Source organism: Chlamydotis macqueenii, chromosome 2 (genome assembly GCF_036417535.1).
Source record: "Chlamydotis macqueenii isolate bChlMac1 chromosome 2, bChlMac1.mat, whole genome shotgun sequence".
NCBI classification, from domain to species: Eukaryota; Metazoa; Chordata; class Aves; order Otidiformes; family Otididae; genus Chlamydotis; species Chlamydotis macqueenii.
This window is the reverse complement of record NC_141557.1, coordinates 36,561,742-36,577,866: the sequence shown is the minus strand read 5'-3', so window position 1 is coordinate 36,577,866 and position 16,125 is coordinate 36,561,742. Positions and strand designations below refer to the sequence as shown.

The 16,125-nt window shown below is 42.9% G+C and overlaps 1 protein-coding gene across 1 annotated transcript in view; it reads right to left on the bottom strand.

Annotated features, from left to right (window-relative positions):
• Positions 1-965: 965 nt before the first annotated feature.
• CREB5 (cAMP responsive element binding protein 5) overlaps positions 966-16,125 on the bottom strand; it is a 259,728-nt gene continuing 244,568 nt past the window's right edge. The window contains exons 9-11 of the mRNA XM_086742589.1: positions 10,002-10,229; positions 8,888-8,996; positions 966-7,751 (exon numbers count right to left, since the gene is read on the bottom strand). Of these exons, the coding sequence (XP_086598715.1) occupies positions 7,588-7,751; positions 8,888-8,996; positions 10,002-10,229 (501 nt within the window). The 3' untranslated portion in view covers positions 966-7,587. The remainder of the gene's footprint in view (positions 7,752-8,887; positions 8,997-10,001; positions 10,230-16,125) is intronic.

The window sequence follows — 16,125 nt, the reverse complement described above, 5'->3', positions numbered from 1 at the left end:
GGAGCCATGTGTGCCCATTGCCCCATCTTCCAACTCTTCCAAAGGGAGAATGGGAACAGGGGCATGGCTCTGCCTTTTTCCTACCCCTTTTAGGAGGGTGAATGCTCTTGGCCAGATTTAGCCTTTTGAAAATCGGGTAAGAGCAGCAGAACCTGTGCCTATGCCAGGGCCTCCAAGGCAGAAGGACGGTCATGCCGCATAGGGCCAGGCTCCTGCAGTGTGACACTAGGACCAAGTGGTTGCGGGCAGGCTGGTCCCTGTAGCTGAGGTTGCGCCTCTCAGATCTTGGACCCCATCGGGTCAGACCATCGCTCCGGGACTGCCAGCAAGGTCATCAAGTTGCAATAATCTAAAGCTGGCTTTCCCACTGGAGAGATGGGTTCACCCTGACTAACTTTAGATTACAGTTTACATGTTATTGTGCCAAGGTCTGTATTGGACCAATTTATAGTGAGAAATGAGGCTGGCAAGATAACAGGGGCATCACAATTAGAGCTAATTAGCCCAGCAGGAAATCCATTTCCAGGCAGCTTTTGGCAAGAGGCAAGGTTGGCGGGATAACAAGCATAGAGTGTATTTTGATATAAGCACACTCCAGCTGCAACAAAAAGTAAAATAACAGCTTGTCTCATCCTTATGCGGAGGCTTTGCGTCAGCCTCCACCACGTAAGTCTTTTAGTTTGAGGCTTTGCAGCCCCCCTGCTTGGAAAAGCTTCAGAGAACCTGTTCTTGCAAAGTCACCTCGGCTGCCAGAGGGTAACGGTGGGCCGTGGGGTCTGCACAGCCACTTGCTCCTACCGCTGGACAGGAGAATGCCCAGCACCTTAGTCCTCCTCCGATTTTGGGGGAGATGAGGGATTGCAGTTAGAATAGAAATCACTGAAGAGTAGCTTGGTTTAATTGCAGGAGCTACCCATACCGTAAAATGTCCAGGGTATGGACACAGTCAAACTACTGGAACTATTTGTATTTGAGTGCTTTATTATATTGGAATTGCAGTGATATTATTAACATTTGTACAAATGCACAAAATTCCTGTCTCTTCTAGCTAGAAAGAGATGTAAAAATCTGACCTAGTTGAACAGTCTCAATGAACTCATTGTCCATTTGTAACAATAATGGGTTCACAATGCAACAAAAAGCTTAACATAAAATTAAACATATTAAATGCTGCAGCAAGTATTTACATTTATGTACCAAAAAAAAAAAAAAATTATCTCCCTCCGGTAAGGAAGGTGGTTGCTTTACAGAATAAAACAAACAGACAAACAAACACAAAACCTTTGCATACAATACAAACAACCTCAAGCCCAAAACTTACTGTGACAGCACCTTTTTTTTTAATATAATATATATATATTTATATATAAACTTCGATAGTTTAGGCTTACTCCAAGCAGTGCTAAAAGTTCCTTAAAACCAGGACAAGGGCAATAGTCCAAAGAAGCAACGTTCACTGATGAGTGCTTCTCAGTGTTTGAACGGAGCTGTTACAGAGAGGGGTACAGAGCTCACAGCCACGGGCTGGGAAACACTTGGGTCCCAATGATAAAGTCCTTGGCAAAACTCTCAGTGGCAATTATTTTTATTCAGAAGAGCGAATATACCTGTCGTGCAAAATAGTTTGTCTTGTGGAAGCATGGTAAAGGTTGTCTCTGACAGAGATTTCTCTGCAGTCTCAGCTCTGAGGGGTGGGGAAAAAATTTCTCTGGAATTTCCTAAATTCCAACAAGGAAAACATTTCCCTTCAAATACTCTATCAGCCCTCCTCCCTGCCTCGCTTCCTGGCACTGCTGCAGTTTCAGCAAAGCCAGTAGGAGCTTTCAGTCTTCATTCAGAAGGTTGTTGCACAGATTTTTAGTCAAGAAAGAGATTTGGGTCTGAGAGTCTCACAGCATCAGATGGCAGGCGTGCTCTTACTGTGGGCTTCAGAAACAGTTCCACCAGGTGAAACTCAACGTCACTAAATTTAATTTGCATAAATAAGGAACTGGAGATCCTGAATCCCAGGTATTACACACTGGTCTAAATATAGCGAGTTGTAATTATTGATTCCAGTCCAAGGAGAGCCTGGGAAAGGATCAGATTTCCACTTAGAGAATCAATCTTGTCTGTGAGTGTTTGTGAACACTGACATTTTTGGCCTCATGCAGTTTAGGATTTGCTATAAAGTCATTTTGAAAGCTATGGAAAACCAATAATGGTAAGCAATTTAGCTCTTAAGTGTAAAGCCACTGATAAAACTAAGACAACTGTAAGCTCTAAAAAGAAAAAAAAAAGAAAGAGGTTATGGATGTAAACAGTCTTTTTTGTCTTTGCAGGAAGATTATTATTTCAGACGATCAAAAATTGAAATTTTTTTTTGGTGTTCAAATCATTTGAGTTTTTATTGCTTTTGTTTGTCCTCAGAAGTTTTTAGTCTCTTTTCTTATCCTTTTTTTTTTTTTTTAAGGTGCTGTCCCTAGTCAAGTTATAAGGCAACATATTTTATTGATTCAGAACTCTAATACATAGTATGGCCACTGTTATCACTGCAGCTTTGCAGCTACCGCGGGTTGGACAACAGTCAAAGTGCACGAGAATGCACAACAGAGCCAATCTCCTGACCTTACGACATACAGGACACTTTGGTTCTCGGGATGGCGATTACAAACGTAGCTTAGATGCTGCCTCACACACTTTGCATAATAAAACATTTATATGCTGTCATGAAGAGGGTGTAAAGTCTAAGTCACACTGCAGACTGGCTGTTCTCAGCTTCTCCGTTCGGGCAGGTGTGAGAGACAAGTTGTAGATATGCCACCAGTGAAAGCATATAAATGTGTCTGGTGCAAACGTTTTACAAGAGTATTTATAAATGATTCAACAAGGGAGAGCAAGAAAGAGAGTGAGAGCTAAAGTGCAATTTTAAAATAATATAAATAATTGAAACGTAGAAATAAGATACTAATTAGTTGCAACTGGTTTTGTTTTATAGGCACAGTTTAGTTTTTATGTCTATAGATCAATCTTTTTCTCTTCTTCCCACTCCAGTAATTTTCTCTGATGTATAATGGAGTTTCAATGGTCTAAATCTAAGGAACACTGCTTAGTAAGAGGACAGAAGAGGCAATGATAAGGCAGTATAGTGCAACTCACTATGTGGTATTAGAAGAGAAAGAAGGATGGGGTTAGATCTTCTGTGGTGATGTATAAAATCAGCCTTAAAAAAAAAAAAAAGAAAAAAAAAAAAAGACAGGCTTTCCAGTTATAGGTTGACTCGTGCTCTCTAAAATGAGAGAGCACATTTTCCAATACAATGGAAGCAAAGGAAGGTTCATAATTTGCTTTGTTGTTACCAAAAAAAAAAAACCAAAAAGCAAAAAGGCAAAAAAAAAAAAAAGCAGATGCTGCTTTAAGGAAAACATTTAATTGTAGGAATTTCTGTACAACTGACCTCAGCAAGCTTTTCCATCTTAGATGGATGACTTCTGCTTGAGACCCTGAAAGATTAAGATGCACACACACCTAGAGTAGTTTATTGCAAAACTAATATTGTAACTTAAAAAAACCCAAACAGTTTCTGTACAAGAATACTGTTCAAATGGAATGTGTTAAAATAACATTTATTAATAAATACTTTATAAAATTCTATGTGAATACTAAATTAATAGATTCCTGTTTTAAAATTGCTTTGGTCCTCATGAATTTTCATAAATTCACTCTATACGCTTTTTTTTTAAAAAAGGTATTAGCTGCTAAAAAGCACATTTTGCCTAAACTAAAAGGCTAGTTTTCAACACTAAATATTGTTGCTTAAAAAAATATGAATCCTCAAAAGTTGGGCATTTAACAACAGTTATAGCTGGCTTGTTAGTTAACAGGACAGAGTCAGTTAACACACTAAATCCACACGCACTGAGGCACTGAACCATTGACTTTCCACTATTCAGAAGACGGGCAGCAGACAGTTAGCTTCGTAGCAGGAATTAACTCCCAACAGTGTGAAATTCTCCATAAATCATCATCATCGTCGTCGTCCTTATAAAACACACCATGATAGCACACAAACTACTTGTCTCCCACAGGCAGCATTATGAATATGGCTTGCATAAATTGACTCGGGGAAGGGGGTCAGGGATGAAGGAACCAGATCACAGCATCGTTTCTTTCCAATCAAAGTATTGCAATTGTCCGTGGCTGAGATTTCCAACGTGCTTCCAATGTCGCACAATGAGACATGCCATCCACAGAAATACCTCCTTCTGAGCAAGGCGCCGGCTGAGGCTTGCCGCCCTGCTAGTGCCCGGGAGAGCGGGCGAGGGAAGTGGTCTGAGTCATCCACTGGCGGTAGGACGGGGCACAGAGAGCCTGGCGACGGGCTGAATTTGCTGGGCAGGAAGAAAGCAGAGCAGTCTCCAGTAGTAGCTTGTGGAAAAGGAGGATTTTTCCTTGATGGAAAGAACCTGGGAAGTGCATTCAGAGTGACATGCTTAGGAAGAGGCTGCTGACACCGACCGCGCAGCAGAGAGACATCCCGGGGACACAGGGACAGGGGCTTCTCCCACAGCCCTTGCTCAGGCAGCCTCCAGTGCCCAGCCGGATCGGCAGCTGGAGGAAGGGCTGTAGGATCACTCCCCTGGAAAACAAGAGAATTTTAATGTGGAAGCGAATCTGATGAATAATATAAGGTGCCTGGTACAGTTGGTCCTTTTACCGATGATATAGCTGATATAAATATGCTGCGTGTTGTCTTGGCCTGTGAACCTGCGACAGAGTTACAAGAAGCAATAGCAAATAGCTTTTCATCCTTTACTTATTTCCACATCACTAACAAGGATTATACCTAAAGGCCAATAGTATAGAGAGGAGACATTTCATTGTAATTACACATTTAGGCCAACATGTGTGGTTGGCTTGCCTAGTTAGCATTAAAAAAAGAAATAATTGAGCTATATATAATACACATCAGTCAAACTGTCAAGTTGCTGAATTTAACAAAACTTAGGCAAGGTTTTTGTATTTTTTTTCTTTTTTTTTTCTTCTTTTTAATGTAGAGGCTTTCAGTTTAACAGCTAAATATTTTAATTGAGGAGACTGAATAAAATGGAGCTAAACCGTAATTCTAGTGCAGTGTAGCTCAACTGGGTATTCTAATATTACCAACAACTTTGATTTTTATTTTTTAATGTATTTAAGTGCTACCCATATAGAGGGAAAGTTTTTAAAATTAACCCTGCGATGGCATTTTCTTTTTCATGGTGAATGATGAAATTCAGACACAGGGGAAATGCTTATTTGGGTTTTTTTTTTTTTACATAGTGGATACTCAGCTGGAACATTCTGCTCGACTGCATATTTGAAAAAAGTTCCCTTGGGAGCCATGATGAAGCAGAACCATTTAGCTATTACAACTGGAGGTTAAAAAAAAGTACAGATTCAGTATTTAAAACACTTTAAAAGTATATGTTTGTTTAAAATATAATAGAAAATCCTTTACATTTGTATTTTTTCATAATTTTTTTTGGTTCTTAGACTATATAATCAAGTCAAGATTTACACTGTACATTAAAAATCTTCTTCTTTTGAATGTATTTGCATAAATGGAAAGCGAGTTGTTAAAGAATACTGACAAAAAGTTAGTTACCAAGGTAAGAACTAATTCAGAAATGAATGATCCTCAGAATTTTGCTTTCCCTTCCAGGTGGGCCCTGCTCGTTACAGTGCCTCACGCTTCAGTTGTTTCACTCTCCCTCCTGCGTGGAGAAGAGCCACCCTCTTAAACTTCAGAACTCCTCTAAAAACCAAAGACACAACATCTGAGGAAGAGAACTTTGCTTCAGAACAAAGTCAGTTCAGGGCTAGAGAATTTGCTGGGAATAATGTGAATTAGCTTTTGCTGTTAAAGCTGCAGCTCAAAATGTTTGAATGTTTATCACCAGCTTGGAGCCTGCTCCCTGGGTAAGCAGCGGGAGGTTTTGTCACTGACAGATTTGAGAGCAAAATCAGGTCCCAGTATATGGCAAGGCAGCATAATTAACTGGCATCATCTCCGCCTGATTTTCCCATCCATCACCAGTACCACTCGGGGATGCAAATCAGTCACGCTGAAGGGCAGGCCCAGAGTCCAAACAAAAACCTTAATTGTGGCATAAGGGTCTTTTCCAGACCCTCTCTGAAGGACTGAATTTTATCCAGAGTGCAATGAGATCTGCCATTCTTGCAGCATTTTTAGCAGCTGCATGCCTTCTAAACATTATTTAGCGTCGTAATGAGACAGTTCCTTACCCGCGGTCAACAGGCATTAAGTGCCATTAAAGTCAGTGAAGCTATGCTGCTGTCTGCCAGCCCAGGATCGGTCTGTGGACACTTAAAGAAACGCCTGCAGAGAGCAGGTCTTTCCCTGGGAATTAAAAATGGCATTTTCCCAACTGGTCAGAACTGTTACACTCATTTATTTCTTATTTATAGCCCATGAAACCTGAGGCTGTTAGCTTTCAGTGCTAGAAAAATGCAACTGGGTTAGGGAACAAAACTTTTCTGCATTATTATATACTACATGGATTTTTCTATGTTAATGACCAGCAGTGCAAAAGAATTGCTGTGATTCTCAGGTGTTGCTCGCTACGCTTGTGCCACGCCACAGAAGCTTACAGGGCTGCTAGCACCAACACAGCTGGCTCTCAATCCTGCTTCACCTGGGGCTGCCCTGCTTTCGCCTTTCGCTGTTTATTAAAAACACTAAATCAGAAGCATTTCTATTTTTTAAAAGCCAAATGCTCGGCGCAGCTGCGAGTGAAGAGCTAGTGAAAGCAGCAGCCGCGTTGACAGTTTTTAGGTGGGCTTGAAGTTTTTGCTTGTTCATCACCGTTCTTCAAGAAAAAGAGAGGGAAGTGAGAAAGCCTTGGGGTGAAAAAAGAAAAGCAGAGAAAAAAAGCTGGGGGAAGAAAAGGGTTTGGGAAGGGAAAAGGAAGGTGTAAGAATAACTGGAGAAGGAAAAAGACAAGGTAAGAAAGAGGAGAAGAGGGAGGGCTAGACAAAAGGGCATGCTGATTGGGCTTGATTTTGTCCTGATAGCCACATCCTATGTAACCGCTTTGAGAGAGGCTCTGGATGCAAGACGGGATCTGCTGATAGCACAATGCCAACTCAGTTTTTATTATGCTGTTAGCAGATGCCTTCTCTCTATATTTATAGCCTAATTACTCCTAGTTACCTACATATGACTCTGTTTAATACTTTTCATGCCTCACATTGGCTAACAAGCTGCAGTTTAACACAACTCTGTATTTCTGAGGCTTCAGGCTAGGTTGGTGAGAAGGAAACATGACTATGTACAGAAACAGTTAGATTTATAAACAAGTAACTGGTACCAAAAAAACTAGAGAAAGCACCAAAGCATTTCTCAAGCTGATAGCATATTAATTGCATAACTCCCTTTTATGTAACTAAGTATAAAAGACATTTTAATAGCTATAAAAATGAAAGCCAGAGTCTTTCAAGAACTGAGGAATCTTCCAGGCTTGAGTTACGGTTGCAAATGTCCTTAGCACAGAGGACGCTTTGATACGCTACCACACTCCCCGAGCAGTTTCTGATCAACCACTTTTAAAGGATGGGGTTGATGTCTGTTCTGTGGCTGGCGAGCTGGGTTAGAGTGGAGCTTCCCACGACGTCGCTGACAGAGGAGGAGGTCGTGATGGTGTTGTGCTGGATGACTTGTTGTTGGGAGCAAGCTGGGACCGGGCTCGCAGGAGGACTGCTCTCAGGACCTGGGAAGGGAGTGAGGGGACAAAGACAACACAGATTAGTTTATCCATCTCAGTAACAAGCCCAAGCTGGATGATGCTCCTGGAAAAGGGATGTACTACTACGGCAGCAATACTAACAACCTGAGGCATGCACAAGTCCCAGGCTTTCAAAATACACAGTTATCCAACACTCTCTGTCTTCTGATTTTTTGTTATATTTTTTTTAAGCCAGCTTCTCAGATATCCCCCTGACTTCAGGAGCTGGGACCTTGAAAAAAGTCCAAGACCTTAATGATTATGAAACCAATGTCAGGATAAAAAGTTTGATATTTTTAGATCTATAAAATCTGTTGGGATGCTTAAACACTTTATTTGCTCCAGCAGGAATCAAAATTAGAGTGCGGTGCACTGCAGCACAGAAAATCTAATTCAAGCAACAGTTGATAGGCATATAATGCAATTGTGTATTTTTTTTTCTTTGAGTACTGCTAAAGAGGCAGATGCATAGTGATGCAGAGGAGGCAGAAATGGCTAGCAAATATTAACCCTGAGGCTCTTCTGAGCTATTCTAGAGCCAAGCAAAGAATTTGTCCCTAAATTACCATACTCATAAAATGCATCAACTAGACAGAATCAATTTGATGTCTCCATTAGGTGAGAATTTTTTTTCAAAAAAAAGAAACATAAGAGTTAAGAAAGAGTTAACAAACCTTGAAAACCTGCGCCATGCCTGGTCTATGCCACTGTCAGAGCACAGTACCATTTTCGCTGGAGGGGACCGTAATGTTTTCCTTCTAACTTTCCTTTTGAGAGTTATTTTAAGGTGCTGGCAGCGCTGCGCCCAGGAGGACTCTTGTAGGTTTGGAGCTGTGAGTTCAAGCAGGATCCTCCACAGAGGAGCGAGCGTCCATCCGCGTGCATCTCCTTGCCGAAGGGAAGGGTGGGGAAGGCTAGCTCTGCTGTGTGGAATGCAAACCGGGGCTTTTTTGGTTTTGAGCGGGGCTGGATAAATAAGGGCAGGAGATTGGATGGCTCAGATGATGTTTGAGGAGACAGGTTCAAGTGAGAATATGACCAAGGGGTTCTGGAGGGAAGAATTAGAAACTTCGCTTTCCTGTGAGAAGTGTGGAGACAGTGCAAACATACCAGCTACTTACTTAGATATCCTTGCGACTCTTTCTGCATAGCTGTTATTGGACAGTCTTTATGTGTTAACAATAACTGTTTCAGCTGTGCTACCTCATTTTTCAGCATGGAAACCTCGTTCTAGAAAAGAAAGAGAGGAATTGGTTTGCCACAAAGCTTAAACCAGGTTCTTCTGCAAAATTTAAACTCAAGAACACAGGCACTGCTCCACAACTTCAGAAGAACTGAGTGAAAACGGCACTTGGTACTCGTGTACTGGGTTTATGTTAACATTCGTCCATGACATTATATTATAACTTCTTCTGAAGGCAATTTGGCTTCCAGATTTGATGACATAAATGGACAAGTGAATGAACCCTTCACAGCACCAGAGATACTTTAAGCAGCATTTTAATCCACTCAGGAAGTACTCTGGCTCTCTACATCAGGACGAGGGGCCAGACCCGTGGGGGAAAATGGCAGCCTGCTGCACTGGGTAGCACGATGGCAGGGCTGCTGTCACCTACAGCTCTGCTACCGCCAATGGCTGGGTGCTGCTCAAACCTCAGCATTTTAGGGGAGCGTGTTTTGAGAGAGCATTAGGGAATGCTCTTTCTGCTCACAAAAGCACACCTCGGGATAGGGCACAAGTACTGTCCCCACCATAAGAAGGCCACCACCATAAGAAGGGCTTTTATTATATTCATTCAGGATATTTTCATCGATCCACTTAATTCTTTTCCTTACTGGTAGACTCATCTATTTACACTCCTATCTCTCTGGCTTTGAAGGAAGGTTTAGCTACATGCCCTGCTCTGAAGAAGTCTTTTATAGCCGAGTTAATGGCACTTGTAAAAAAAAAAAAAAATCCTCACAAAAAGTAGTGACAAAAAAAGAAAATAAATACAACTCTGTCTAGCGAAGGCTTCTAAATCCCAAGACAGCTTTTTCCTGGCTTATCCCTCTAAAATGCAATTATTTCTTTAATTGAAGCACACACATCTGGATTAATCTACTTTGATTATTCCCGTGCTCCCGCTAGGAGCCGGCTGTGCGGGGGCAGCCCCAAAACCCGCCAGTGCTGCCAGCCTCTCTGAGCACAAAGAGCCCCTCTGTGTCCTTGGGGGCGCAGACAGTGGCTCACACCTGAAGCTGCATGTTTGTCTGGGTGAGCTCTTCTGCTTTTTTTTCCAGTGACATCACCCAGACCTTCCTCTTCTGTCTGCAGCGCGTGGCGGCGGCTCGGTTCCTTTCCAGAAATTTCCGCCTCCTCTCATCCGGGTCTTCGTCCACCACCCTCCTCCGGCGACCTCCAGTCGGTTGCGGCGGCTGTATCGTCTGCGTGGGCTGCATCTGTTGCGCCGCCGGTGAAACCTGGAGAGGAAAGAGAGGTTTGGCAAGGGGTGATGAGGGGAGAAAGTTACAGGGGGGGATGCTGAAAGGGGAAGGGAAATCTCACACGCTCGGCCCGCTCCCCAGCGAGGTCTGCAACAGGCGCAAGTCGAAAAGCTGCGCCAGATGCCACTGAAATTAGCTGCTGGCAAATCCTCGCCATGGTCAAAGGGGATATTTTTAAAAAAATGATCGTCTGAATATTAGTAGGGAAAATATTTTTCCCCTTACAGTTATTAAAAACATTTCACTTAGGTACTTCCTCTGCCACCACCTATTTCAAACCTGAAATGTCAAGTTTCTCTCAGCAACTGTTTTAATCAAAGCAGAAGATTGTAGCGGCCTTATTTCTGTCTCTTCTTTATTTTTTTTCCCCAAATGCCTCCAAAATGTTAGGACCTTTCTACTTCACAGTCTCCCTCATCTCCGTCTCACACTTTACCACTTCTGGAGACAGGAGCGGCAGCGCTCTTCACGCCTGCATGGAGCCGGGAATTTGCGGGCTGGGATCACACAAGGTCTGCAGACCTCAGTGCTCCTCAGCTTGGAACAAAAGAAAGGATTTAGGTACCTAAATGCAAACTCACATTTTACCATCCCTTCACTGTGCGGAAAAGGGATATTCCCCTTCTCAGGCGTTTCCATTTGACCCCTGTGGATGCTATACTCCTTTTTATTCAGTAGTCTGGCTTTAACAGCAGGACTGCACCACATCCAGCCCTGCTGCTACAAAATTACGGAAAAATATGTATTCAAGTGCACGAGAGTATTGATCTTGCTCCTGAGAGTAAGTGGCCCGTGCCATTACAGAAAGACGCATGGTGGGAGCAGCCCCACATAGTCTGTGCTCTGTCTCCTGGGCAGATGAAATACAAGCCCAGATCATTGTCAGGAACTAGTATCAGACTTAACGTTCAGCTGCCTGGGAATAGACAGATTTTGGCCTGCTCTCCTGCCTCTCCGTGGCGCCCAGGTCATGGGGTTCCAGACTGCACTTGGGGCTGGGGAGCCCAATCCACGAGACCCATTGCTCGTGCACGGCGGGAGCCGCTGCCACTGCTCGTGCCGCTCCAGCACAGTCTGGAACTGTCTGGAAACCTGAATTGTTGACTCAAAATTAACCTTCTTGTTCTGGCAAAGGCCCAAACTTCCAAGGTGCTTCCTTTTGACTCCAGGGAGTGCACGTACTCAGCGCTTTGTCAGACCGAGCCCTGAATTTCAATTGTGGCAATTAACATGTGTTTGCCTAACACCTCTGTCTGTCTCAATTAAAATGATACTATCGTCTTGCGAGGTCGCTTTTCTGTCTAGAATCTTGCCACAAATTGTGAAGAAGAGTTTGCTTGCTCCCTCCCTTGGCTGACTTGTGTCAATTAAAGTGGCAATTTTATGCATAATTATTTTGTGCATCTGATAACACTTTTTGCATAAAGCCGAATTTATTCCTAGCTTTATGTTGCACAGTCAGGGAATCTCTCTTGCAGGAGTATAAAAATATTTTTTTAAAAGTAACCTTCTAAAAATAAACAACCCACCCAGCACATTCTGACCAATTGTTAAAATTTCAGCTTGTATAAAGTCCATATGTTCACTGGTAAAATCTCCAACCCTCTGTCCACACCAGGGCTTGCAGTCCCACAGGTTGCAGCCGCCAGCACCACACAGGCTGGCCAGCCACCGCCCCTGTCCCTGTCAGCATCACCACACTGCCTCTGGGAGATTGCTGCTGAGGGACGCCAGCTGCTCCCCGTCCACCAAGGCCGGGCACGCTGCCTCTTTAGCAAGATGTCTGAGCGCAGAGGCCTCTGAGATCCCTTTTACTGTCAACATGTCATCAAAGGCCTTTCATTTTCTCACATGCAATACCTTTCGGGACTTCAAAGATTTGTTATTTATATTTCTGGACACCGAAAGCTTTCCTCATCCCTTTTCTCTCCTTTTTCATCCAGTATTAAAAATTCTTGTTTTTTAACTCTCCCAGTCAGGTCTACTACACAGGCAGAAAAAGGTAACTCTAGATTTCTTTTTTTTCTCTATCCCCTCATATGGTCATTTTCTCCTGAATAACGAGTGAGTCATTTTGTTTTCAGAATGTAGCAGTCAGTCTTTGGGCAGACAGAGTGCATTTTCAGAACAACAAAATCTTCTCTCTATCTCTGGCAGATATTAATTATAAAGCTTGACATTACGTCACTAATAATGTCACATGGGATAATTAACTGACTCTTACTAGATAGCTCTTAACCCTGAAGTCTGATAGGTTATATCTTAATAACTGTCTAAGCATCATTCTCTAGCAGGATTTTGCTGCCCTGCCTAGGAACATAAGAAAAAAAAAGATATATTAAAAACTGAGGTTAATATTTTTTTTTAGAGGATGCTAATTGCATATCCATAGTGAAGACAAACGTAGGACAGTTAACAGAATGAAACAACATCCAAATCCTTACTCTGCTTCAGCTACTACTCTGGCAACTTTGATATGCAGAAACCTTCACAAGACCAGCACAAGAATAACAGTGTCATTTTTGTAGTAGTTGAGGCAACATAGCTACAACTTGATAAAATATCTCTCTTTCTCAGAAAGATACCTATCAAAAGGTGTTTTCTGCATTTATTCTTGATCTGATACTTCTCTCTGTTCTTTGCAACTTACTGCAAAACTAATACCCATTCATTCATTTTACGAAAGCATAATTCATTGGACTCCTGTGTATCAAAATGATAGCTGAAAAGCATGAAATGAATTCTGACATTACAGAAGGGTGTGGTGTAGAATAACAACAGTCTCGGCATGGGAGCCTACGGCTCACAGCGGCGTGGACCATGCTGTCATTTGGCAGGTGGTTTGGAATGGAAGAATTTGGCTCAGAAGAATAAGGAGGTTAATAATTAGTAAAATGCACCATAAAATTAATGTCTGCTGAAGCAATCTGACCCCCAAAGAGGCCATTACCATGGGGACTACGGATGAGCTTAGAAAGTAATAACCATGAGGTTATTACTCAGCAAACCCTTCCTTTCGCCCTGCTAATGCATCTGTTCAGAAATCACTATTGCCTTTTCACCATGGGAGCAGGCGTGCAGCAGAAGCTCTGCTGCCTGGGGAAGCTGCTGACCCTCGGAGTCCTGCTCAGCCTTGTCAGTCATCACGCTCCATTCCCATCCTTCTGGTGATACACCTATGGACAAGGTGAAGACCTCCTTGACCCATGATGGGGCCCTTTGCCTCCAATGATGTGCTGTGCATGGCAAAGCTCATCTGACTGCAAGCCTGGCTCAAGACTGGAGTGAATCTGACATAGCCTTGTGGCTGCAAGTCAGCCAACCTACCCTGGTGCCGGTATTTCTTCTTGCTCACCTGCGAATCTTTTGGGGTGCCTAGCTAACAGGGAATACAAAGCACAAGGAGTAGAGGCTGTCCTAGCTGGAATGTCTCAAACCGATTTTCAGCAGTACATAAGTTAAGAGGAAGAGGTGGATGTTATGGCAAGACTCCTCTCAATCATCTACCAAAGGTTTTGGGAATCTGGGGAGGTCCCCACTGACTGGAAGCTAACTAATGTTCTTCCAGTTTACAAAAAAGGCATGTGGGAAGACCAGAGGAACTACAGACCTGTTACTCTAACCTCAGTTCCTGGAAAAATTATGGAGATTATTATACTGGGTACTAATGAAAGGCATTTAAAGAATAATGCAATCACCAAGCACGATCAACATGGGTTCACAAAAGGAAACTCCTGCTTAATTAATTTGATATCTTTCTATGATAGGGTCACCTGCCTAGTGGATGAAGAGAAGGTGATGGATGTAGATTTTGATACCATCCCTCACAGCATCCTTCTGGACAAGCTGTCCAGCTGTGGGATGAGTGGGTTCAAGATGCACTGGGTGAAGAACTGGCTGAAGGGCAAAGCTCAAAGGGTTGTAGTCAACTGGGGCTACATCTGGCTGGCAACCGGTCACCAGCAGTGCTCCTCAGGGTTCAGTTCTAGGGCCTGTTCTGTTCAATCTTTTTATCAATGATCAGGATGTAGGAGTTGAATGCACCATTAGCAAATTTGCTGATGATACCAAACTAGGAGGTGCTGTTGACTCTCTGGAGGGCCTTGCAGAGGGATCTAGATAGTTGGAGCATTGGACTATGATTAATGGGATGAAATTTCACAAGTTGAAATGCTGGATTCTGCACCTAGGACAGAGTAAAGCTGGGCGCAAATATAAATTGGGAGAGAAGTGGCTGGAGAGCCACCCTACAGAAAAGGATCTGGGAGTGCTGGTTGACAGCAGGCTCAACATGAGTCAGCAGTGTGCCCTGGCAGCCCAGAGGGCAAACCGCATCCTGGGGTGCATCAAACACCACATAACCAGACGGTCAAAAGAGGTGATTATCCCACTGTATTCAGCATTGGTGTGGCCTCACCTCAAGTACCGTGTGCAGTTCTGGACCCCACAATTTAGGAAGGATGTGAAGGTCTTTGAATGTGTCCAGAGGAGAACAAAGCTGTTGAAGGGACTGGACCACATGTCCTATGAGGAGCAGGACTTTGAGCTTGTGTAGTTTAGAGAAAAGGAGGCTGAGGAGTGAACTCATTGCTCTCTACAGTTTCCTGAGGAGGAGAAGTGGAGAGGGAGGTACTGATCTTTCTCCCTGGGGTCCAGTGATAGAACATGTAGGAATGGTTCAAAGTTGTGCCAGGGGAGGATTAGAGTTGACATTAGGAAGTATTTCTCTACTGAGAGGGTGGCCAAACTCTAGAATAGGCTTCCTAGAGAGATGGTCAATGCCCCAAGCCTGTCAGTGTGTTAAAGAGGCACTTGGACAATGCCCTTAATAACATACTTTAACTTGGTCAGTCCTGAATTGGTCAGGCAGTTGAACTAGATGACTGTTGTAGGTCCCTTCCAACTGAAATAGTCTATTCTAGTCTGTTCTATTCTATTAGGTTAGACAGGGCTCTGAGCAACCTGATCTAGTTGAAGATGTCCCTGCTCCTTGCAGGGAGGTTGGTCTAGATGACCTTTAAAGGTCCTTTCTAACTCTAACCATTCTATGATTCTATGATTTTATGACTCTATGAGCCTATGTTTCTGTTCTATAGGTGGCTGCAGCACACTGGCTCATTGGCTGATGTCTTAGCCTTAAACTTGGGAGGTTTGTTTTCTCTTGTAGCTGTTTTCTCCTTACCTGTTAAAAGTGGTAATACGGATGTTTTGCAGCTGTGCTCCATACTGTGGTTTCTAACTCCCTCATTTGCATTAACATGTTTATCCTCCCAACCCCTTGGTCAGATGTCAGTACTATTACCCTTGTTTTAAAAGCCTCAGAGAGGTTAAGTGATTTCCTCCATCTCATCCATGGGCTCCTCAGTCTGCTAAGCACAACTTCATCCTTACTCTCTCATGGATCTCCAAAACAGCCATCAGGTTACTTTTGGTTTCTCTGTTACAAGATATTGTCTTTTTATTGGAGTTTTTAAACAACTCTAAGGAAAATAACTCATTAACAGATGGGAAAATAATTGAATTCACAAAGTAAAAACTGAACTAAACTTAGGAAAGCTCCGGACATCTTCTCACAGGGGAGTCTGCTGCTCTCTTATTTAGACTGTTTCTCTAAAGCTGACAATTCATTTTACATTAGCAAATGCTTTAGGGAAATCCCATGTGCTTGCAGCCTTTGCAATAATACAGCTAGTAAATAGTTAGTAAATAGTTAATGTTGTGGGACATTGGGATGTCAGCCAAATCCTCTCATTTTCTTTAATGTTTTCTAAGAGCTTGACTGAAAGATATTTGCAAGCAACACAACACTTCACAGATTGAAATTCTTATGGCTGGCACTCCTCTTTGTCCTCATTCTATGCATTGCCCACTT